Here is a 25,282-nt window from a genome sequence, read left to right as displayed (position 1 = left end):
GGATAGGGTGAACTAGGTGGTTCTTCCTCAGCTTTTCTAAGTCTCCAAAGGACTAACAAGACCTGAGTGAGGAAAGAGAGAAGGCACTGTTGTTCCCCCACAATCTCTAGAAGGACTGGTGACGCATGTCATTTTTCTTTGAGCTCCCCACACTTTAGGCTTCTTTCTGAGGTCTTTTCAGCATCTCCTGCCCCACCCAAGAGTAAGCACCCCTGTGGAAATCCCCAGAACAAACCAGCACATGCTGTACCAAAATATTGTGTCTTGGCTTTGTTCTTTTACATCTTCACAACTAAAGGAAAGAGATACAATCAAAATGATAGTCCACTTAAATGATAAACAAGAGAATTTAAAGAGACATAACCCAGTTACTCACCCATGAAGTGACAATCTGTTAGCAGTTTAGGAGATCTGCGTTGGTAGATAGATATAATTTGGGATTTCTCCTTGAACATTAGCTTAATTCATGGGAATCTGTAATTATAGCTTTCTTGAAAGGGTATTTAGCTCAGCGTACAAAACATAACAATTTTTGTGAATCAGGCTTACAATTTTCTAACCAAGCTTTCAAAACAAGATTAGAAATGAGGGCATAAATTATTATCGATGCACAAAATTGTCACTCTTTATTTGGCTTGGAAGGGTTTTGAAATGCCCAGAGAAGGCCCTGACAAATGGAGAAGATGGAATATGTCCCCTTCAGTTGGATTCTTGCTCCGAAGTATTCCTTGAGCCTATACTCCAAAGTGTGGCATTATAACTGGTGCAGACGGAGTCTGTCTTAAAACTGAAAAGGAGGATCCAGAGACTGGTACAAATGTCCCACCTCCTTTTTTTCTTACTTCGTTATTGTCAAATAATTGTAATGATGGGACAAGCTAAATCATGAGTCTTTTAAAGTCTCTTCGATTTGCTTTACACCTGGGGGGTTGTTGCTTGTCTCTGCTAATTTTAGCCATTTCACAGGCCCATGGGAGCAATTCTACCTAATGACAGTGAATCCAACAGAAGTTCATAACTCACTGATCACTTAGTTTCTCTGCACTCTTCACCTTATAACTGCAGTCTTGTGGCATCTTTCCAAAAGAGAGCCACTGTGAATCAGACATAGAGTTTTATGGCCTGAATCCAGGTTAGATTATTTTTTTCAAGAAAAAGAAAAAAAAATCTAACAGTTACCAAGAAGCAGTCAGGCTTTACAAATATCACCACTTTAACCATGAGGCCATATTAGGAAGGCTTTTGACTGGCATACAGGCTTGGGGGAGTCTGAATTTTCTATGCCATGGTCTCAGACTTCTGCCCCATATACCTAGGCACTAATTTAGTTCATATGTACTATGTGTACCTGAAAAGTTGTGTGGCAATCAAATTTTCACAAATAGAATCCTGTTTTAAATACACTAAGAAAGTACCTACTTTATCCTTTAAACAAGAGGTCAGCAGACTTTTTCTACAAAGGGTCAGATAGTAAAGATTTTACACCTTTTGTACAATACAATCTCTATCTCATCTACTTAGCTCTGCCATTGTTGCATAAAAGCAGCTGTAGATGATACACAAATGGGTGAGGCTGTACTCCAATGAAACGTTATTTGTGAAAACGGGTGGTAGATTAAATTTGGTCCCAAGGCTTACTTGGGGAAAAAAAAAAGATCTTTTGAAAAAGAAAAAATAAATGAATAATTTTTTAAAAAATTGTTCCCTAGGTCATAGTTTGCCAGCCCCTGCCCTAAACAAATAATTCTTGAATGCCTACTGTGGTGTGTAAGATATGAGTAAATACCAGGGATACACAGAGAACAAAAGAGAAAAACTGCTATTCTTGTGAAACTTGGAAGTTGGAGGTAAGCTATTTAAAATAAACCCACAATAAAGTACTTCACATAGTGCAGACTGTTTCTTTAAATCAAAACTCACTCCAAACAACCAATTGATTCACTTTGTAAGTTTGAATTTTTGTCTTCAGATTCTTTTAAAGTGGGCCCTTAGTCAGGAGCGGTGGCTCACGCCTGTAGTCCTAGCACTTTGGGAGGCTGAGGCAGGCAGATCACTTGAGGTCAGGAGTTCGAGACAAGCCTGGCCAACATGGCGAAACCCCGTCTCCACTGAAAACACAAAAATTAGGCTGGCATAGTGGCATTTGCCTGTAGTCCTAGCTACTCAGGAGGCTGAGGCAGGAGAATTGCTTGAACCTGGGAGGTGGAAATTGCAGTGAGCCGAGATCATGCTATTGTACTCCAGCCTGGGCAACAAAGCAAGACTCTGTCTCAAAAAATTAAAATTAAAAAAATAAAGTAGCCTCTAGCCTAAGATAGCTTGAGCCTAGGTGTGAATCTACTGCCTTACTCTGAAGTAAGCACAAGTGTGGGGGCTGCAGGGAATATCCAGGAGGAACAATAATTTCAGAGGCTCTGTCTCTTCATGTCCTTGACCTCTGCTTACAGCAGCAATACTTTTACTCAGACTTCCTGTTTCTGGAACTTGCCTTCTTTTTTGCTGTGTTTATACTTCCCTTGTCTGTGGTTAGATAAGTATAAAGCCCTAGATCTAAGCTTCTCTGTCTTCCTCCCTCCCTCCCTTCCTCTTACTCTCATTCATTTCATACACACTGGCTCACACATCTACTCTCTCTCTCTTTCTCTCTCAGAATGACAATTCTAGGTACAACTTTTGGCATGGTTTTTTCTTTACTTCAAGTCGTTTCTGGAGAAAGTGGCTATGCTCAAAATGGTGAGTCATTTCTAACTTTTCTTATGGATTTTGGATTATCTGTAGCATGGTTTCAGGTTACTCAGTTCCCTAACAGACCTGAGTCAGGCACCAGGTTTGAATGCAGTTTGAGAATTTCCCACATATTCAGTCATTTTTTTTAATGTTCTAACCACCATGACAGGGGGCAGGGGATCAATACTATGGGTGGTTTATAAGACCTCAGTATTCTCAAGAAGGAATGCATTTCACTCCCAAGTGTAGATCTTAAATGTTGAATGATTACTCTGCTCTTACAAAAAGAATGCTCATGTAGATGCTATGACTGTACTTGTAGGAAAATGTCCAAAGTAATTTTACCTTGTCAGGAGATCAAACTGGATTCATTTTGTTTGACTTTTTAAGAAATCCTGAAAGCATAACTTTCAGGATGAGGTAATGTACAGAAGCAATAGCTTTGTCTTCAGTGACCAGAGCTATATCCTCAGCACCTAAATCAGTGGCTAGAATATAGTAGACATCCAATAACTTTTGAAAGTGTTTTCAAAATACTTTAGTTTTGAGAGATTTATGTGAGATTTTAAGTAAATAACTGACTAGAGAAAGATCTAAATGAGTTTACTCATTGAAATACACTGAATTGCCTCCACACCAACAAATTGGCCATATGTAATAATTCTTTTTGGGATCTAAAAAACTTAGTACCGAGAAGCCAACCCTGCCCATACATAAACACATTGTAATTATAACAAAACTAGGCAGAAGCTTCTAACAGCAGCAGGAGGCATGTGGGAATTTAGACCATCAACTTGCTCCTGCAAATTAAGCCCTTTCTCTTTAAGAGTTAAAAACTATTTGGCTATAGACAATATCAAACACATCAGCCTAATGACTCAGCTTATGTATTTTGAGTCATGTAATTACGAAGGATGGAAATCCCTAGAATTTTCTCATTAAGGGAATTGTCAGAGAGTTTGACATTTTTTACAGTATATGACTCACTTTATGGGGGATGATTATTATTCTATGCTAAACTTTGCCTTGGATTTCCACAAAGACTGATGTGAGGCAGGAAACATAAATCTTACTCTCTTTCATGTCATCTATACTCACTAGTTCACCCTGGTGATCATACTATTTTTAAAATATATAAGAATGCTAGTTGAAAGCTGGGTTTTCACTCCAACTTTTTAAGTTTCAGATTTTTTAGAAGATGTATAATTACCCTATTCACATGATTACGTCAAAATACTTCCCAGTTTGGGGTATAGGAATTCACATTCAGTTGCTGCTTGTTGAAAGTTGTCAATTTTCTGATCATCACAAGGATGATCAAGAGAAGAAAGGGATACTTTTTAAAAATCCAAATCATTTACACTATTAATCAACTAACTCCATTCAGTAGGAAGAAGACTTCTAGATGACACTGGCTTGCCTATGATACATATTCCACAAAATTTAAATTTTTATGGATAAATATGTCTAGATACCTATTTAAATATGAATAATATTAATTATTGAGCATTTAAAGAATAATATATTAACTCATTATTCAAAAGCTCTATGTAATTTCAAAACCATAGTAATTATAACACCGTCAATTGACATAAACTTTTTAAAGAGAAGCTCAAATGTTTCATGTATATTTTCAGAATTAGAATTCTTATTTTACCTTTTCATTACTTATTTCTCAGAAAATGTTATACTCATAGCTAATCCCTATTAAATCCTTACTGTGTTCTAAGCTACCTCTTTGTAAATATCCATTCAGTGATTGCTCATAGCATGAGTTTACTTATTAGAACACATGTCTTAGAGAAGTTGCCTACCTGACAGAGGACCACAGGTAGAGTATCCAGAATTTAAACGCACATCTGTCCAGCTCTGACACCACAGGTCTTAACCACTGTGTACATTAACTACTCTTAGCCAAGAATTTTTCAGCTCACGTCATGTAGAATATTCTTTTTGTAAAATGCCATCACATTTTATAAGTCACTGAAGGGAATTTTTCTTGGTTACAAAGCAACTCTGCCCCATAATATCTACTGAAAAGCCAGTGAGCTGCTTCCTAAAACACAGCCATTTTAGGTGCAGGAAACAGTGTATAAATGGCTCATTGTATATTATATGCTTTGCCAGACTGAGTGGCAGTGGGAGTCCTTTGTTATGTGGGTGCTGACATCTGCTAGAGTGTGCTGTCTCTATTGAAGAATCGTGAAGACAAAGCCGACCCACAGGATGTCTGAATCCAAATAACAATACCTGTTCTGTGTATAGAATTGGTGGAAGAGAAAATGTCAGGACAGTGTGAGGACTGCCATGTAAGGTCAGAACCACTGCCTTTAGAAAGCTACCACTGCACAGGGAAGAAATCTAAGTCTACAAAATTAGTGGGCTGTCTCTTATTATTTCGTGCTGTCATCAGAAGGAGGGCCATACCCTGCTGAAACTACATAAAGAGCTTTTGCTGGTGGCAGAACTGTGAACTGGATGGATTCTGGGAATGGCCAGAAAAACAAATGCCTGTGGTTGTGAGCAGTGCCCACACCCATGGTCTAGCTAGTGCTGTTTGAGATTTGTTGCTTTGACTGAACCAACCTGTCATTCAACTGGTTGGTCCATTCACAGTCAGCTTTACTAACTTTCCCATTTTCCCTACTGAGTTATTTAAGTAAAGAAAGTGCTATTCGGACAGCCCTTGGTCTCTGGGACAATCAACTGAGATTTGATTTTAGTATATTCTGTCTCCAGTGTAAAGCCTTGGAAGCATCTAATTTCTAGTACTGATGAACCAAAAATACATGGAAGCAGTCCTAGGCTCACACTTGAGCACTCTGAGAATGGCTTTGCTTACTCCAGATTTTCTCAGGTCCCAGTGGGTGTATATTTTCTGACATATTTATTCCAGCCTCACTTTCCTATCATGTAAAACATACATACAAAATGTAGATTTCATTATAGGGTCTACAACACAGCTTAAGAAACCAAATACTATGTGTGACAGATTACACTTTCCAAAAGTAATAGCAAAAAAAAAAAAAAAAAAATCTGGTTCCCCACTTTCTTCCAGCATCCTGCTAGAATCTATCAGATACTGCATCTATAGAAGAATCTATAAGAACAGAAGCAGTATGTACAACATTCACAGGAAGTTTCACCAAATCGGAGTCCTGCCAGATCTAATTTTTTTTCCCTAATCACGTTTGTCTCAGTCAGTAGCTTAAGACAATGGAAATAATCAGTGCCACTTTTAGTTGGGATGCCTTTTTAGGCAAGGGAAAGTGACCTCTTAAAAAAGCAAAATTCTGACTGCAAGATAGCTATCATTGTCCTTCATTTAAGACAAAAAAAGATACTAGGGAGGGAATAAATTATGATTTGTAATAAAGTGAAAAGTGAGATTAGGTAGCATGGGGATAATGGAAATAAAGTGTCTCTTCTTTGAAATAATATGAACAATCAATGTAACAAATGTAGCAGAAAAAACTCCAGTTTAAATACAGAAAAGAATGTGTTCAATGCCTCTGGTTCTTTAACTCAGAAATATTTGGAGGTTACTTACTCATTATGATGGATTTTTTTTTCTATTGGAAAACTCTGTTAGCATTGAGCGTTTTTGTTTTTTGTTTTTTGTTGGTTGGTTGGTTCTGAAGCATTTTTCTTGTCTTTGCCCTTGGGCTTTTCTTCTTTGGATACTACATAATCCATTACTATTTCATGTCTGCCACAGAGTCTGCTATTTTATTAAGGTCATGCCATATTTCAAAAGGATGCATTTATTTGTTTCATTAACAGCTGCATGTTTGTTCCTCCCCAGGAGACTTGGAAGATGCAGAACTGGATGACTACTCATTCTCATGCTATAGCCAGTTGGAAGTGAATGGATCGCAGCACTCACTGACCTGTGCTTTTGAGGACCCAGATGTCAACACCACCAATCTGGAATTTGAAATATGGTGAGGGATGGTGGTTTTAATGGTTGCTTAGACATCCTCTGTCTCTCTTTTCATATGCTCTTTTTAATAGCCGCAAAAGAAAGAATATGTGGCCTAATTAACAAATGTTACCATCTAAGGAATTCCCAAAGGCCTCCTGAAACTCCTTGTCCTTCACCAAAAACACTCATACAAAGCTCCTCTCACGGTTCAGCTTTCAGACCCTGAGACTCAGTCAAATGATGCTCTGGATCTTGGGGATCCCACATCCCTCCCAACTTCATATCAGAATTTAAATCCTGCATCTCCTACAACACTTCTCACCAAAAATCTGTTTGCCCAACACGAGACAATCCAGTGTCTTCAAGTTGCATCTGAGAGTTAAACTGCCTTGTTTCCAATCCCAATACCAGTGCTTACTAGCTTTTTGACCTAGAGAAAGTTATGTAATGTGTCTATGCCTCAGTTTCCTCACCTGTAAAATGAGATAACCTGCCTCACAGGAAGGCTGTGATGGTTAAATAATTTCATCATATAAATCATTCCAAATAGTCGGCCAGTGAATAACGAGTAATGGGGAAGCAACATTAAATTATAATTCTGTGAATATTGACCTAACTTCTACCATCTTGACACAATTTGACTTCAGATGATCCTCTCAATGTAAATTTTCCAAAAATCCACAGGAATAAGTTGGCATTTTGTTTCACAAGGTCTCACAGAAAAGACAAAGAAAAAGAGTCTGGTTTGAAAGTTTACTAAAGGTCTCAGGGAAATTTGTCTTCTCCTTCTCCTTCATCCATAAGTCATCTCTTGTTGCCAAGGGTTACTATCTCTGGTGATTTGAGAAACTACTGTAGCTTGAAATTCTGACCTGAGGCTATCTCCAAATTCATATCCGAATGACCTACTTTTTAGTTAGTGTCCTAGTGAGCAAAGTAAATCAAGATCCACCAGTAGTAATAGAAGGCTTCCTACATTCCACAGACACTGAGACAATTCTCCACAGTCTATAGTCCAAACAAGCCCTGAATTCCAGTTTATGTCAATTTATGGGAGCTTCCTGCATCTATTTATGGAGTGCTTTCTGCTGCAGTCCTTAGATAAACATGCTGTTGGACTTGAGTAGTGTACTGTGTTCTCTGTCTGCCTCTGTTCACTTCCCTAACACATTTTCCAGGAATAAAATATGTCAAAAGAACCTGAACCAGTTCGATGTCCACAATCTAGGCTGGAAATGGATTGCACTAAAACAGCCAAACAACTCATTCAAACAATGCACTCATTTTCATGGGCAAATCACTCTCCCACACGGAGGTTTGACTTTGGCTTCTTTAACCAGCTGGCTGGTGGGCTGAGTGTTCATCCTGGTTTCTCTTGGCCAAGCTGAGGTTGGCCTTTCTGTTCACTTTCATTCACACCATATTTGACCACTTCCTTGCCCACTCAAACATACTTACCCTTTAACATATCTCTTGACTTTTCCTGTCATATTGTAATCTGTCCAGAGCCTCCTCTATTTGGGTTTTCCAATTGGATTCAGATATTTCAGTTGGAAAGGGACTGCCTTAAGAAATAAATGTTTTCAGTGGAAAATATATGTATGAGCTCTTTAATAGATGAACTCCTGGAGTTCAGAGCCCTTAAAAGGATGCCCAGTTTCACAAGACAGCCATACGGTCATCCTTGATTGTCCATTGCTCATTAATTTCATTCTCAAAATCATGGGAATGAGCTGAGAATACCATTTTAGATCCTCCTTAAATTCCCAATAGTACCAGAAACTTGCTACAGGTTGGGGCCTGTAATTGGATATTTCACACATACTTTCCTTACAAATATATTCTATACTCAAAGATTGAACTAAAAGTTATTGTCCTAGTTTCTCCACATCCCATGTTTACCTAAAATTCAGAAATGGGACCCCGCTCCCAGTCTCCCCTTCTATATTTATTTATCAAATCGTGACAACATTACCATCTTCAGATCTTTCCACCTGATGTTTGTCCTAAGCTTATTCCCTGGTATCTGTCTAGCTTACCCAAAAATTCGGTTTTTATTTTTATCCTGTTCCAAGTTGTGAAAGCCTATCTACCCCAACAAGGAACACAACTCCCTAGTAACTTTGAGACACACACACACATACACACCTACTCTTTAAAGCCTAAACAATCACACACCCTAAAAGATAGCAGTTAACAAAAGTAACGATTTGGGAGAACAGTTTTAAGGAATGTCCCCAAAATAATCAATACATTTAGCCAGTTAATTAACTTAACATTTCTTCACCAATCTCTAGTTTTCATGACTGTAGGAGCTTAACCAGTCACTCTCAGACCACAATAAACCAAAGGTGAAAGATTCTGTAACAAAAGCTAGGGCACTCTCCCCTGCATTTAACCTCCTGGCCAGCTCACTCGAAGCCAGACAAACAGGTTCCTCTTTTTGTGCAGAGTCCAGGAACCATTCTCAAAAGGACTCATTTGAGCACATGCAGAGAAGAGTGTACACACATCCAGTTCACCAAGGGAAGCCAACACACATTGTGGGTTGTAGGTAGTAAAAGGCCTTCCTAGAACACACTCCTTAGGATTTAAACAAAATTACATCGGTTAATGGAAAGAATTCTTTCATATACGCAAACTTACCCAGAGGAACTTTTTTTCTGCCCAGATCTTCACTTCCAATTTGACCCAGTTATACCTCTTTAGAGCTATTTGGCTGAGCTTAAAGAGCACATGGGAAAAACAAATTGGTAACTGTGTTTATCACAGAAGAGGAAAATTAAATTTAGGGTTGGGAAAGGAAAATAACCCTATGATATTACTTTTATTCTACCTTTACAATGAGAATATATACCTTTGTTACTTCTTTAATTTTCACATTATTTACTTATTTTTCTTTGCTTTCTTGTTTGATTACAATGCATTTTAGGGGTAAAATTTACGTGTGGTAAAATGCACAAAAATTAAGTGAATTTGGAGAAATGTCTATGACCTGTAGCCATTCCAATGGTAAAGATATAGAACTTTTTTTCCCCTAGAAGGATGCTTCATGTTCCTTTCCAGTCAATCTTCATACCCCAGGAGCAATCATAATTCTCAATTCTATTACCCTTTGGTTTTTGCCAGTTTCTGATAGTTCTTATTAATAGAATACTCTTTATTCTTTTCTGTCTTCTTTCATTTAACCAGTGTTTGTGAGAGTTAGCCATGTTGATGTCCATCTCATAGCTCATCTTTTCAATTGCTAAGTAGTAATTCCACTGTATGAATATACCACAAATTTTTAATTCTTTCTCTTCTCGATGAACATTTGTGTTTTTTCAAGTTTGAGACTATTATTTTTTAGGTTGCTGTTCACATTCTTGGACAAATCAGTTTGTGTATATATATTTTCATTTCTCTGGGGTATAAAACCTCAGAATGGAATTTCTGTGTCATAAGGTAAGCATGTATCTAAGTTTATAAGAAACCGCCCAACAGTTTTTCAAAGTGGTTATACCATTCTACTCTCCTCCCAGCGATGCATGAGAGATATACATCATTTGCAACGTTTGACTTTGGGATAGTATCTCGTTAGGTTTTTAATTCACATTTGTCAAATAACAAATGTTGAACAGCTTTTCATATACTTGGTCTTTTGCCTGTCTTCTTTGGGCTAGTATCTGTTAAAAGCACTGAGTTATTTGTCCTTTTGTTATTGCTGGATATGAGTTCTTTATACATTCTGTATACATTTCCTTTGTCAGATAGATGTATTGCATCTATTTTCTATTCTGAAGTTTGCCATTTTATTTTCTTACTGGTGCGTTTTCATAAGCAAGAGTTTTTTTTTATTTTGATGGAGTCTAATATATCATTTATTTTCTTTTATATGTAGTGCTTTTTGTATCCTTGCTAAGATAACTTTGCCTACTCCCAAAGTTGGGAAGATATTTTCTCATGTTTTCTTTTAAATGTTCTACAGTTTTAGCCTTTATATTTAGTTTTTTAAATTATTATTATACTTTAAGTTCTAGGGTACATGTGCACAACGTGTAGGTTTGTTACATATGTATACATGTGCCATGTTGGTGTGCTGCACCCATTAACTCGTCATTTACATTAGGTATATCTCCTATTGCTCTCCCTTCCTCCTCCCTGCATCCCATGACAGGCCCTGGTGTGTGATGTTCCCCTTCCTGTGTCCAAGTGCTCTTATCGTTCAATTCCCATCTATGAGTGAGAACATGCAGTGTTTGATTTTTTGTCCTTGTGATAGTTTGCTGAGAATGATGGTTTCCAGCTTCATCCATGTCCCTACAAAGGACATGAACTCATCCTTTTTTTATGGCTGCATAGTATTCCATGGTGTATATGTGCCACATTTTCTTAATCCAGTCTATCATTGATGGACATTTGGCTTGGTTCCAAGTCTTTGCTATTGTGAATAGTGCTGCAATAATCGTACATGTGCATGTGTCTTTATAGCAGCATGATTTATACTCCTTTGGATATATACCCAGTAATGGGATGGCTGCGTCAAATACTATTTCTAGTTCTGGATCCTTGAGGAATCGCCACACTGTCTTCCACAATGGTTGAACTAGTTTACAGTCCCACCAACAGTGTAAAAGTGTTCCTATTTCTCCACATTCCCTCCAGCACCTGTTGTTTCCTGACTTTTTAATGATCGCCATTCTAACTGGTGTGAGATGGTATCTCATTGTGGTTTTGATTTGCATTTCTCTGATGGCCATTGATGGCTAATATCCAGAATCTACAATGAACTCAAACAAATTTACAAGAAAAAAACAAACAACCCCATCAAAAAGTGGGCGAAGGATATGAACAGACACTTCTCAAAAGAAGACATTTATGCAGCCAAAAGACACATGAAAAAATGCTCATCATCACTGGCCATCAGAGAAACGCAAATCAAATTGCGTTTATTTGTTTCTCTTGTCCTATGCATTGGCTAAAACCTCCTGTACACCACTGAATAGAAATGGTGAAAGTGGATATTCCTGTCATGTCCTGGTCTTAGGGAAACAATTCATGTTCACAATTTCAGCATTAAATATGATATTAACTATAGGCTTTTGTAAATGCTCTTTATCAGATTGAGGAAGTGTCTTTCTATTTCTTATTTGCTGTGAGTTTTTAACATGAATAGATGCATTCATGTTATTAAATTATGCTTTGAATGCATCGATTGATTATAACCAGGTTATTTATGTCTTCTAGTCTGTTAACATGGCAAATTATGTTGATTAATTTTTGAACCTTTAACCTGCTTTGGTTTCCTGAGATGTGCCCTACTTTATAATTATGTATTAAAATTAGTGTGTTAGTATTTTCTTGTGAAAGTTTGCTTATACATTTTTGAGGGATATTTGTCTATCAACTTCTTTTCTCTAATATTTTGGCCAGGTTTGGGTACCAGGATTAAGCTAGCTTCAAAAAATAGGTTGAGAAGGGTCATTCCTCTTCCAGTTTCTAAAAGAATTTGTGTCAGATTGACACTATTTCTTTCCTTATACATTTGATAGAATTTACCAGAATATAACCATCAGGCATAGAGTTTTCTTTGGGGGGAAGTTTATTGATAATAAGTTTAATTTCTTTGAGAGAAATATAACTATTGAAATATTCCATTTCTATGTGGGTCAGATTTACTAATTTGTGTTTATAAAAACATTTTCATTACATCTAAGTTATTATATACATTAAAATAGCATTTAAAATTTCCTTATTATACTTTTAACATCTGCATGTTCTATAGTGATATCTCCTCTTACATTCCAGATATTAGTAATTTATATATTTTGTTTTCTTAACCACTCTTGTTAGGGTTCACCAGCCAAAATTACCTATGAAAATCCGTTACGTTACCCATCAAGTATATGTGATATTATGTATATAACCCTTTATACTATGTTATCATTTTCTTTAACACTTTTTTTAATCAATATTTTTACAGCTCTTATTTCTTACATATATTCCTATGGAACATCAAAAAAAAGCAATTACTTTTTAATCTAAACAAAGTATTTGTTTTTCAATGATCAATTATAAAAATATAGAAATTTCCCATAATTTTATAAATATGTCTTGACTATTTCAGGTTCAATTGCATCTAATTCTAAGTAAATCATCACTAAGTATCATAGCAGCAGAAAGACATAAGATTTTAATTCATTATCTCTCATTCCTGAACATGCCTCTACTCACCCACCCACATACCTATGAACAGAGTTAAAGTCAAACATACATCAATGCGCATATGATACTATTCCACTGTATACAGGAACTCCTACCTGAATCAAGACATATCCCCTTTTTATTCCTACAGTGGGGCCCTCGTGGAGGTAAAGTGCCTGAATTTCAGGAAACTACAAGAGATATATTTCATCGAGACAAAGAAATTCTTACTGATTGGAAAGAGCAATATATGTGTGAAGGTTGGAGAAAAGAGTCTAACCTGCAAAAAAATAGACCTAACCACTATAGGTAAGAAGTTGTATATAAAAGTATGGTTGTCACTTTTGGGCTACCTGAAAACACTGTGTCTGGACATTCTGTAGGTTAAAAGTAGACAAATAGTGGAAACAACTGGCAATAGATAATAGCTAATTCCCTACTGTAAATTTTTATAATAAATGAAAAGCTTGAAATTTATACTTTCCTGCAGTGAAAGAATTCTGAGGATCTTCAAACCCAGCTGTGAAAGATAGTGTTTGTGCAAACCTACATGAAGTGGCTAACTGGAGCTGGGCTTCCTGTCATCCATCACAGGTGTCCTTTTCTTCCTTATCTGTCCTTTCCTTCCTTACCTGTCCTTCTCCCAAATTCCTTGTGGTCTTCTCCCCAAATCCCCACAACATTCTGAGTAAGTTTAGCTAACTTATCAAGTTATTTTAAAAAGCATATATGCCTTCTCTATTAGTCAGAGTTTTCTACAAAAAAAGGGAATCAATAGGAGGATAGATAGACAGATGATTGATAGGAGAGATTTCTATTAAGAAATTGACTTTTGTGGTTGTGGGAACTGGCAATTGCAAAAATCCATAAGGCAAGCCAGTAGGCTAGAAATTCAGGAAAGAGTGCAGTATTGAGTCTAAATTCCGCAGGGCAAGAAACTCAAGCAGATTTTCTGTATTGTACTCTTGAGACAGACTTGTGTCTTCTTCAGGGAACCTCTGTCTTTGCTCTAGAGGCCTTCTACTGATGAGGTGATGCCCACCACATCATGGAAGGCAATCTACTTTACTCAAAGTTTACTGATTTAAATGTTAACCATGTCTTAAAAATACTTTTAGCATTCCCTATTCGCTCCCCCTTCAACCCTCAAAAAGAAAATTAAAGGTAAGAGAGCAATACTCATTAGAGATAAGAAAGAGTAAGAAACCTAGCTCAGCTTTGTCTCAGTTTTGTTTCACTAAGATGATAAAATAGAGAGTTAAAGCAGAAGTTCCATGTGTGAACAATTAACTTGTGAAAAGGCAAATGTAGTAGAAAAGAGACATTAGGCAGATGGCTGTGCATGTTGGCCACACAGAAGCAGCATTGGCCATGACCAGTGTGGATCCTGGTTAGGGGCAGAGAACTGGGTTTGACAACAACAGGGTATCTCTGAGGTTATAAAAAGTTGGGTTCTGATCATTTGGAGATGAGGTCCCTATGGATAGGGCACCATATCTAAAGGTTCACCATTTACATTGCAAATATACATTCAGTTCTCTGAGAGTGAGCAGAGAAGGCAGAGGTTCTCAGTCTTCTGACAAGTTCCTGGAGCATCAGGGGAGAGCCCATTCTTACAAAACTCCACACCAGCATGCAAGCCCTTACATGCACATAAGCACTCACAACACACCAAGAGCCTCCAGGTGACATCTGCCACTCCAAATCCCCATATCTCACATGCTCAATGCACTTGCAGTCTCCATCCCTCAGCAGACTGCAAATCTGACATGCCTCATCCGAACGGCAAGGGGGAGAGGTACGTATGGTACACACACTGCTGATGGCATAGGCCCCTCTGGAAGGGGTAGTGTGAGTCTCTTGGGGCTATGGCAAGCACCCCTGGACAAGCAGGAAGAGAGGTGGTGGAGGCATGTCTCACGGTAGCATCTCCTTCTAGGTCCTAATGGGACACTTCATTAATGGAACTACCATTTAAGTGAGTTTAAACTGGATGCTTCTGATTGAGCCCCAGAGCCAGTGCTCCACTGCCACCACCTGCACCCTCACTTCCCCTTGTTTAAGCATCTTCCAACCCAGTAAGGCTGAAGAGGGAAGCTTCCTGCCTTCCCACTTCTCTTAGCAGAGTAGATTGATATGATTATTCAGATTGTACAAGAATCTATTCCCTCTAAAGTATTGCTTGATGAATGAGCCCCTTTTTCTAATTTGCTCAAAGAAATCATTTGGGCTTGAGGCAAAACTGTCCAGAGGGCACGAGGACCAGCCGTTGTGATATGGAACAAGGTAGAGAAACAAAAGCTAAATGAAGAAGAGTGAGCCTCAGAATCAAAGAACTGGATTTGAATCCCTTTAAACCATTTTACAGGGGCCTGAATGTAATTAACTTCTCTGAAATTCAGTTTCCTTATCAATATGCTGGTGATAAGTGACTATTGTTTGAAGACAGCATAAGCAAAGCATGCAGTACTTAGGAGATGTGTTCTTCCTTCAATTCCTCTATTATTAAAAGATGGGCACAGGGCAGGGGCTTCAGCTCAGAAGGCCTTGTTGAGAATGGAATGGAGAGCAGGAACAAGAGAGAGGGGCAAAGGCATTGCCAGCATTCTCTGTTCGGCTGTTCTCCACCCACTGCCTTTCCTCCTGCTTCCCTCTAAGTCCAGGGCATTTTCCCTTTTGATAAACTTCCCCTTTTACAACACATCCAAGGGTGAAAAACAAAGTCATTACTTTTTTTTCAGTACCTCTAAGGCAAAGCAGCAGAAACAGGCAGTCACCACTACGAACAAGTGACTACAACAAGAGCTAGGCCAAACTCTGCCATGTGGGTTGCATTTTATTGGGCCGGCAAGTAACTCTAAATCCCAGCTCACACTCTACTGAGTGAAAATTTGATGAACCCGCATCTTCTTGTGAACAACTGCGCCTGAGATCAGTCATGCAAGAAGTAGCACCCCCACCCCCAGACAACTAACTTCCCAGGCTGTGATCAACAAGCAGCCAAGAGGCCAGGACAGGGAAGTCTCAGGACCTTTCTAGGAAATCAATAAGTTTCTCTGGGTTTGTTCTGCCTGAAATAATACCAATCTCCCTCCAACAGCTTAGCATGTGTGGAGCATTTGATCCTAACAGCAACCCTGCAAGGCAGGAAGGCAGTAGGGAGAGGCCCAAGAGGAATTCAGCATTAAGGCAGTGAGACTGACAGAGGGGACCCCCTGAGGACATTCTGGAAGGTCTTAGCCAGGGCCAGGATGCAGACCCTTCATGTCACTGTAGCTGAGACGAGGTGCAAGGTTCACAGCATATAACCTAATTTTATTGCAAGAATGAAGACTCAGAGTTTAAATACTCCTGCTTTGGGGCTCATTAGTAACAAGTTCTCCAATATTCAAAAGGCAAAGTGGATGTGTTTTAGTGTAAAATTAACACTAGCTGCTGTAACAAATAAGCCCCCAAACATATGATATCTCAAACACCGTAGGTTTATTTCTCACTCACATCAGAGTCAAAATGGATGTTTCTAACCTGCAGCTGGGGCTTCTCCAAGCAGTATTCGGGGCACTTTCCATCTTGTGGCTCCACCGTCTGTAATGCAGGACTCCAAGTGGTGGAAGAGGACGGAGCAGAGGAGTCACACATGGGTGTGTGTCTGGGCCAGAGTGGAAGTGGATGTGCATTTCTTCTGCCCACCTCACTCACAAGGCCACACCCCACTGCAAGAGAGGCTGAAGAATGCGGACTGGATTTAAACCCAAGAAGAAGAAATGGTTTTCTGAATAGTTGGCCATTTACTGACACAAAAAGGGTCAAAGTGACTTGCAGAGGAGATGAATTTTAAATACTATAATTATTTCCTTGGCTGCCCTTTAGACAGAATTTATTTCTTTTTCTTTTCCAGTTAAACCTGAGGCTCCTTTTGACCTGAGTGTCATCTATCGTGAAGGAGCCAATGACTTTGTGGTGACATTTAATACATCACACTTGCAAAAGAAGTATGTAAAAGTTTTAATGCATGATGTAGCTTACCGCCAGGAAAAGGATGAAAACAAATGGATGGTATGTAGTTCAACTACATTAATAAAATAAAAACTTATGAATGTTTTCTATTTTGTTGGCCTAGTAGTGCATTTCCCCTGGGAGGGCCCAACAATTTTGCTTTCAAAATCTACCTTCTACTGAAAGAATCTCCCAATATTGGCCCCACGAAAAACTGGATCTTCCCTGATGCATACTCTTCTAGCTCTGGTTGTTTTCTTCTGCTCTAATTTTGGTCTTCAGAATGTTTCTACATTAGTGAGTTGGATAACAATATAGATTGAGGCCAAATTAATCCTCTGTATTCAGGGGCCTCAAAAAGTGTCATGTCTAGTGCCACTTTCATAGGCAAATCAGGCAAAATGTATATCTGCTTATGATCACCAAGTCGTAGCCACATTCTGGCTTATGAGATTCATGGGACCAGCATGAGGTAAAGAAAAGAGGCATAATGTTTGCCTTTGTTTTGTTTTTATTTTAAAGCCCAAGGTCTTTGTTTTTGAAGTAACAGCTTAATTTTTACCCTTCATAATCAGGAGAGTTACTTAGATGCTCTCTTCATGATTTGTAGAGGTTGGAATGATTTGGCAGTCCATGAAATTTATTTTGTGGAGGAGGTGGCAGAAGAGTGGAGTGTACCAGGTTATGAGATTTCTCTTAACCCACCAACCTAACTTCTGTTCTTTCTGCACCTCAGAGACGAAGAAGAGATGATGATTTCTCTTCCTCAAGTCCTTCTTATTCTTGCTGTCCTGTTTTTTCAGGCCAAGATTGGCCTTGTTTGTTTGCAGTGTGATGCAAGATGCCACTTGCATAAATGTAACAACTGCCCCAAACCACCTGCTCCCTCCTTCTACTCACCCACCCCACCCTTGATCCTGCCATCTTTCATTATTCATCTGAAAATTGCACCAATTGAAAAGCAACTTAGTGGAGAAAGGAAGGATTATGAATAAATGCTGCCAGGACAATTAGTTAACTAAAAAAAAATAGATAAATTCAATAAATACATGAATTTTTTTGAGATGGAGTCTTGCTCAGTCATCCAGATTGGAGTGCAATGGCGCCATCTTGGCTCACTGCAACCTCCGCCTCCCGGGTTCAAGCAATTCTCCCATCTCAGCCTCCCAAGTACCTGTGATTACAGGCACCCGCCATCATGCCCGGCTAATTTTTGTATTTTTGTAGAGCTGGGGTTTCACCATGTTGGCCAGGCTGGTCTTGAACTCCTCACCTCAGGTGATCTGCCCACCTCAGCCTCCCAAAGTGCTGGGATTACAGGCATAAGCCAACACGCCAGCCAAAAATTGTTTTAATTAAAAAAAAATTAAACTAAATGCCTAGCCACCTTCATATAACAACAACAAAATACCAGATGATTTAAGGAAATTATATAAAAGTGAAACTCTAAACAAATTAGAAAAATTATAGCCAAATGTTTACATAATCTTGACATGAAGAAGAACATTCTAAGCATGAAAGCTGTAGAAGAAAAGAAAGGATTGAGACATGCAACTACATAAAAAGTGGAGGTTTATATATGTCAACACACACAATAATCAAAAATCAAAAATGCAAATTTAAAAGTAAGCTTAAATTGCCACATAAACAGCTGAAAGATGGTTAGTATCATTAATAGATAAAGAACTCTTATAAATCATTAAAAAAACAAATATCACAATAGAAAAATGAGCAAAAAAATTGGGAAAAATCTCATAAAGCATGGAATAGATAAATTCAATAAATATATGAAAATGAACTAATTATCAAATAAATACAGATATGAATAGCAATGGACTTCTTTTTATCTGTCAAATTGATAGAGTGGTTTTTTTTAATCTTAAAGATAATACACTGTGTGGGGGAGACTTTTGTCTCTATATCACTATTCACAATGTAAAATGGCGTCTTTCTGGAGAGAAATGATTCCTGCTCACTAACCTAACCTAACCTTTCATCTCCCCTTAATATGTGAAAGGATAGAGAGAAAAGAAGAAGATATTGAAGTGTGGAAAGGGAGAGCCTGAGCAGTGCCTAACTCACCTGAATAAGACCCATCATTTCATTCTCCTCCTTGACCACTCACAACATCCTTTATAAGCTCAGATTCTGTCCCTAATTTTGCTGTTGACTCCTTTACGTATCAGAGCTCCTTATTCTAACAAATATGAGACAACTTCAGAGAATGCTTATGGGACTAAAGGAATCCCAATTGAAATGATTTGGGAGATTTAGGCAACACCTCTTTTCCCATCCTAAGAATGTAACTGCACTCTACTCTCTAGCATGTGAATTTATCCAGCACAAAGCTGACACTCCTGCAGAGAAAGCTCCAACCAGCAGCAAAGTATGAGATTAAAGTTCGATCCATCCCTGATCACTATTTTAAAGGCTTCTGGAGTGAATGGAGTCCAAGTTATTACTTCAGAACTCCAGAGATCAATAATAGCTCAGGTAAGGAATGGTGGTAGAGTTTTTGTTCCCTCAGAGTGCTTTGCATGTCAAAGTGTGGGAGCAAGTGAGAGGAAGATTGTTGAAACTAACCTGCAAAATAGGACACCCTTGGAGGGCACTCTTACACTTTCTTTGGAGAATGACTTGCCTGCTGTCTTTGCGCCTTTTGTGAAGAACAAGGAAGCAGAGGGAGCAGGGTCCTTATTAGCTGAGAATTAGTACAAGCCACCTGTATTCCTGGAAGCTGCCATACATTTTGAACAAAATCCCCACCCACTACGTCCAGTTAACCAATTTAGCCTGGGACCCCAATGGCTGCTGTCTCTAAGGCCCCTTTAAGAAGCACCTTTATTGGTGTCAGGTATGCAGGCAAGTGCGGCTGTCCTATGTCTCCTTTTCCAGAAGGATGAAGATGTCTTTGGGACTGGAACTGAGAATGTGTAGGAACTGAGACATCTCCTCCCTAAAATTTGCAACAGGGGTGAACATCCCTCTCATCATCTCCTGCTCTGGCTTCTTTTCCTTGGTAGAAAGTCAAGAAGGGAAGAGAGCATTGGTACCTTTGATGCTAGATCACGTTTACATTTCAAGTGGCAGATGCTCTGGGCCTGGTCACCCAAGTCAATGCCTTTTAAACCAAAATCCCTCCATAAAGCTGTCAAATATGTCTCTTAACTGAAAAGCAACTTTCAGGAAATAATAAGTGGGCCCACATTACTAAGTAAATGCAAAGCACCCTGAGACCCTACCCCCACTGCATGGCTACTGAATGCTCACCACAATCTATTCTTGCTTTCCAGGGGAGATGGATCCTATCTTACTAACCATCAGCATTTTGAGTTTTTTCTCTGTCGCTCTGTTGGTCATCTTGGCCTGTGTGTTATGGAAAAAAAGGTGACCTTCTTCAACTAATAAAGAGGGTGATTGTGTGGGATCATGGACAGTCAGAGCTTAAGCTCCATTTATTGATGAGAAAACCACAAAGGGGATTAAGGCATTTCACGAATTTAGTGCCCAGTATCCCTATGGTATCCTCAGCGAATTTCCACAGTTAATTTCATAAGAGGCAAAAAGATATTAACTGGACATTAGGCAAACCCTGTCCCCAAAGTAAGAATTCTGTAATGCAATGTTTCCCAAGCTTTTCTTCCAGTATCTCCTAAAGGTTGCAGAAGCCATCATTCATGGCAAATGCACAATGTACTTGAAGTCTTGACTTTAAGCATATAAATTCATGGGATTTTGTATACTAATCCATGCTAAGGCTATGTTTGTTTCATCATAAAAACGATGTTTTAAACATGCACTTGTTAAATTACTTACTATTCTAGGAGAATGCCCTTGGCAGAAGGCTACATATCCCCAGGATTACAAATACCCTAATTTGAAAAGTACTGCCTTGAAAGTACTAAGCAATTTCCCTGGGTAATTTGAAAATATTCCCCCACTTCCACCAAAATTAGCTGCCAGAGTTGCTGTCAGTAAAGAGAAGGAATAAAAAGACAACACTTAAATTGGGAGTAAACAACGGGGTTAAATTTACTTCCATAGCTCCACCAAAATTACCTCCTTGCAAGCCTTGGTGTTCCTTCCCTCTAGGGCTTTTTCCCAGAGGTATATTATTGTCATGTCTTGTTCACAGAATGGATTGATATCTGTGGTCTCTGGTCCAACCCCTTCTTGAATTGATAGGGCCCCGAGGCCCAGAGAAAGCCAGTCTCTTGACCATGGTCACCCACCTAATTGTGTTAGAGCCAAGACTAGAAATCTGTTCTTCTGATTCCAAGCTCAGAATAAGTGGGAAGACTCAGTGTGCCTGTGCCCTCTGCCATTCACTTCATCTATCAATGTTCTCTGATTTCAGGATTAAGCCTATCGTATGGCCCAGTCTCCCCGATCATAAGAAGACTCTGGAACATCTTTGTAAGAAACCAAGAAAAGTGAGTGTTTTTGGTGCTTAAAAAGTGTTGTGTTGGCAACATCCCAGTGGCCAAGAATGATATTCCAGAACAAGGAACAGTTGAACCTCACCTTTTGGTATTTGATTCATCCTGTAACTAGGGTCCCTCCTAAGACCCTAGCTGCAGTAGGGAACTGAAATAAGACACACATCTCAGAACTTCTGGGCTCCCTGGGGTTGGAGGGCACAGCCAGTGGTCACTTCAAGTCTTGAAGTGTCTCAGAAGCTCCAGAAGCAAAGAGTCCATTGAGGAACATGCTGGCAATTCTGTGACATTCCCTGTCAGAAAACTCTTTAGACCTACTCCTGAACTGAACATTTGATGGTGTGTCTCTCTGGTGCCATCTTAATACCCTTTCTCCTTTTTCTGTGCAGAATTTAAATGTGAGTTTCAATCCTGAAAGTTTCCTGGACTGCCAGATTCATAGGGTGGATGACATTCAAGCTAGAGATGAAGTGGAAGGTTTTCTGCAAGATACGTTTCCTCAGCAACTAGAAGAATCTGAGAAGCAGAGGCTTGGAGGGGATGTGCAGAGCCCCAGCTGCCCATCTGAGGATGTAGTCAACACTCCAGAAAGCTTTGGAAGAGATTCATCCCTCACATGCCTGGCTGGGAATGTCAGTGCATGTGACGCCCCTATTCTCTCCTCTTCCAGGTCACTAGACTGCAGGGAGAGTGGCAAGAATGGGCCTCATGTGTACCAGGACCTCCTGCTTAGCCTTGGGACTACAAACAGCACGCTGCCCCCTCCATTTTCTCTCCAATCTGGAATCCTGACATTGAACCCAGTTGCTCAGGGTCAGCCCATTCTTACTTCCCTGGGATCAAATCAAGAAGAAGCATATGTCACCATGTCCAGCTTCTACCAAAACCAGTGAAGTGTAGGAAACCCAGACTGAACTTACCGTGAGCGGCAAAGATGATTTAAAAGGGAAGTCTAGAGTTCCTAGTCTCCCTCACAGCACAGAGAAGACAAAATTAGCAAAACCCCACTACACAGTCTGCAAGATTCTGAAACATTGCTTTGACCACTCTTCCTGAGTTCAGTGGCACTCAACATGAGTCAAGAGCATCCTGCTTCTACCATGTGGATTTGGTCACAAGGTTTAAGGTGACCCAATGATTCAGCTATTTTAAAAAAAAAAGAGGAAAGAATGAAAGAGTAAAGGAAATGATTGAGGAGTGAGGAAGGCAGGAAGAGAGCATGAGAGGAAAGAAAGAAAGGAAAATAAAAAATGATAGTTGCCATTATTAGGATTTAATATATATCCAGTGCTTTGCAAGTGCTCTGCGCACCTTGTCTCACTCCATCCTGACAATAATCCTGGGAGGTGTGTGCAATTACTACGACTACTCTCTTTTTTATAGATCATTAAATTCAGAACTAAGGAGTTAAGTAACTTGTCCAAGTTGTTCACACAGTGAAGGGAGGGGCCAAGATATGATGGCTGGGAGTCTAATTGCAGTTCCCTGAGCCATGTGCCTTTCTCTTCACTGAGGACTGCCGCATTCTTGAGTGCCAAATGTCACTAGTAACAGGGTGTGCCTAGATAATTTATGATCCAAACTGAGTCAATTTGGAAAGTGAAAGGGAAACTTACATATAATCCCTCCGGGACAATGAGCAAAAACTAGGACTGTCCCCAGACAAATGTGAACATACATATCATCACTTAAATTAAAATGGCTATGAGAAAGAAAGAGGGGGAGAAACAGTCTTGAGGGTGTGAAGTCCCATGACCAGCCATGTCAAAAGAAGGTAAAGAAGTCAAGAAAAAGCCATGAAGCCCATTTGATTTCATTTTTCTGAAAATAAGCTCAAGAGGGAATAAATTAGAAACTCACAATTTCTCTTGTTTGTTACCAAGACAGTGATTCTCTTGCTGCTACCACCCAACTGCATCCGTCCATGATCTCAGAGGAAACTGTCGCTGACCCTGGACATGGGTACGTTTGACGAGTGAGAGGAGGCATGACCCCTCCCATGTGTATAGACACTACCCCAACCTAAATTCATCCCTAAATTGTCCCAAGTTCTCCAGCAATAGAGGCTGCCACAAACTTCAGGGAGAAAGAGTTACAAGTACATGCAATGAGTGAACTGACTGTGGCTACATTCTTGAAGATATACGGAAGAGACGTATTATTAATGCTTGACATTTATCATCTTGCCTTTCTTGGTCTAGACTGACTTCTAATGACTAGCTCAAAGTCAAGGCAACTGAGTAATGTCAGCTCAGCAAAGTGCAGCAAACCCATCTCCCACAGGCCTCCAAACCCTGGCTGTTCACAGAACCACAAAGGGCAGATGCTGCACAGAAAACTAGAGAAGGGGTCATAGGTTCATGGTTTTGTTTGAGATTTGTTGCTACTGTTTTTCTGTTTTGAATTTTCTTCTTTGTTCTGTTTTTACTTTATTTAGGGGGACTAGGTGTTTCTGATATTTTAGTTTTCTTGTTTGTTTTGTTTTGTGTTGTCTGTAAATGGGGTTTTAACTGTGGATGAATGGACCTTATCTGTTGGCTTAAAGGACTGGTAAAATCAGACCATCTTATTCTTCAGGTGAATGTTTTACTTTCCAAAGTGCTCTCCTCTGCACCAGCAGTAATAAATATAATGCCATAATCCCTTAGGTTTGCCTAGTGCTTTTGCAATTTTCAAAGCACTTCCATAAGCATTCCTTCCACCTCCTTGATAGGCATTTATGGAAAGCCTGCTACATGTCAATCATACTGTTAGGCACAGGGGACCTAAAAACACATAAAAGGATGGCATTCTGCCTCATAAATTGCAAAACCTAATGAAAGTGACTGCTTGGTAAACAAATTATTATTATATTATAAAATGCTATAAAAGAGCCATATTGAAAGTGCCCTGTTGGATACAGGGCAAACGCCACAAAAATGATGTAAATTTACATGGAGGAAAAGTAGAATCTGCCTGGTTTGTAGGCAGCAGAAGACATTTTTCATCAGTGGGCAGGTGTTCTTTACCTTTTGTAGAAATGGGAGTCAAGTCTCAAATAGGAGGCTCCACAAAATCTCATGCCAGGTCTCTGATACCTTATTCCCAGAAGTTCTTTGAAGTATTTATTGTTATTTTCTTTGACTTATGGGAAAACTGGGACACAGGAAGACAGGTAAATTACCCAACCTCACACGTTAAGTCAGAACTGGGAGCCATAATTTTGTATCCCTGGTATAAATAGACAATCTCTCGAAGAAATGAAGAGATGACCATAGAAAAACATCGAGATATCTCCAGCTCTAAAATCCTTTGTTTCAATGTTGCTTGGCATATGTTATCTTTGGAATTTAGTGTCTGAGCCTCTGTCTGTTACTGTAGTATTTAAAATGCATGTATTATAATCATATAATCATAACTGCTGTTAATTCTTGATTATATACCTAGGGACAATGTGTAATGTAAGATTACTAATTGGTTCTGCCCAATCTCCTTTCAGATTTTATTAGGAAAAAAAAAATAAACCTCCTGATCGGAGACAATGTATTAATCAGAAGTGTAAACTGCCAGTTCTATATAGCATGAAATGAAAAGACAGCTAATTTGGTCCAACAAACATGACTGGGTCTAGGGCACCCAGGCTGATTCAGCTGATTTCCTACCAGCCTTTGCCTCTTCCTTCAATGTGGTTTCCATGGGAATTTGCTTCAGAAAAGCCAAGTATGGGCTGTTCAGAGGTGCATACCTGCATTTTCTTAGCTCTTCTAGAGGGGCTAAGAGACTTGGTACGGGCCAGGAAGAATATGTGGCAGAGCTCCTGGAAATGATGCAGATTAGGTGGCATTTTTGTCAGCTCTGTGGTTTATTGTTGGGACTATTCTTTAAAATATCCATTGTTCACTACAGTGAAGATCTCTGATTTGACCGTGTACTATCCACATGCATTACAAACATTTCGCAGAGCTGCTTAGTATATAAGCGTACAATGTATGTAATAACCATCTCATATTTAATTAAATGGTATAGAAGAACA

The 25,282-nt window shown here is 39.1% G+C and overlaps 1 protein-coding gene across 2 annotated transcripts; it reads left to right on the top strand.

The window, feature by feature from the left end:
* The first annotated feature begins 1,152 nt into the window (after positions 1-1,152).
* IL7R (interleukin 7 receptor) lies at positions 1,153-25,282 on the top strand. 2 transcript variants are annotated; one of them, XM_003806662.5, is made up of 8 exons: positions 1,153-2,733; positions 6,533-6,671; positions 12,987-13,144; positions 16,734-16,891; positions 19,156-19,324; positions 20,125-20,218; positions 21,189-21,264; positions 21,660-25,282. In XM_003806662.5, exons 1-8 carry the CDS (start codon positions 2,652-2,654, stop codon positions 22,161-22,163), a joined length of 1,380 nt encoding a protein of 459 aa, XP_003806710.3. In that variant the 5' UTR covers positions 1,153-2,651; the 3' UTR covers positions 22,164-25,282. The 2 variants fall into 2 exon arrangements, with proteins under 2 accessions (XP_003806710.3, XP_057158291.1); XM_057302308.1 differs by lacking the exon at positions 20,125-20,218.

This window comes from Pan paniscus, chromosome 4 (assembly GCF_029289425.2).
Source record: "Pan paniscus chromosome 4, NHGRI_mPanPan1-v2.0_pri, whole genome shotgun sequence".
NCBI lineage: Eukaryota > Metazoa > Chordata > Mammalia > Primates > Hominidae > Pan > Pan paniscus.
Note: the sequence above shows the minus strand (reverse complement) of the source record. Positions and strands in the feature narration are given on the sequence as shown.

Excerpts from the sequence above, each read along its gene's own strand:
- IL7R (XM_003806662.5), top strand. The coding sequence starts at position 2,652 with ATGACAATTCTAGGTACAACTTTTGGCATGGTTTTTTCTTTACTTCAA. Across the intron at positions 13,145-16,733 it reads AATAGACCTAACCACTATAG|TTAAACCTGAGGCTCCTTTT; the intron begins GTAAGAAGTTGT and ends TTTCTTTTCCAG. Across the intron at positions 21,265-21,659 it reads TTTGTAAGAAACCAAGAAAA|AATTTAAATGTGAGTTTCAA; the intron begins GTGAGTGTTTTT and ends TTTTCTGTGCAG.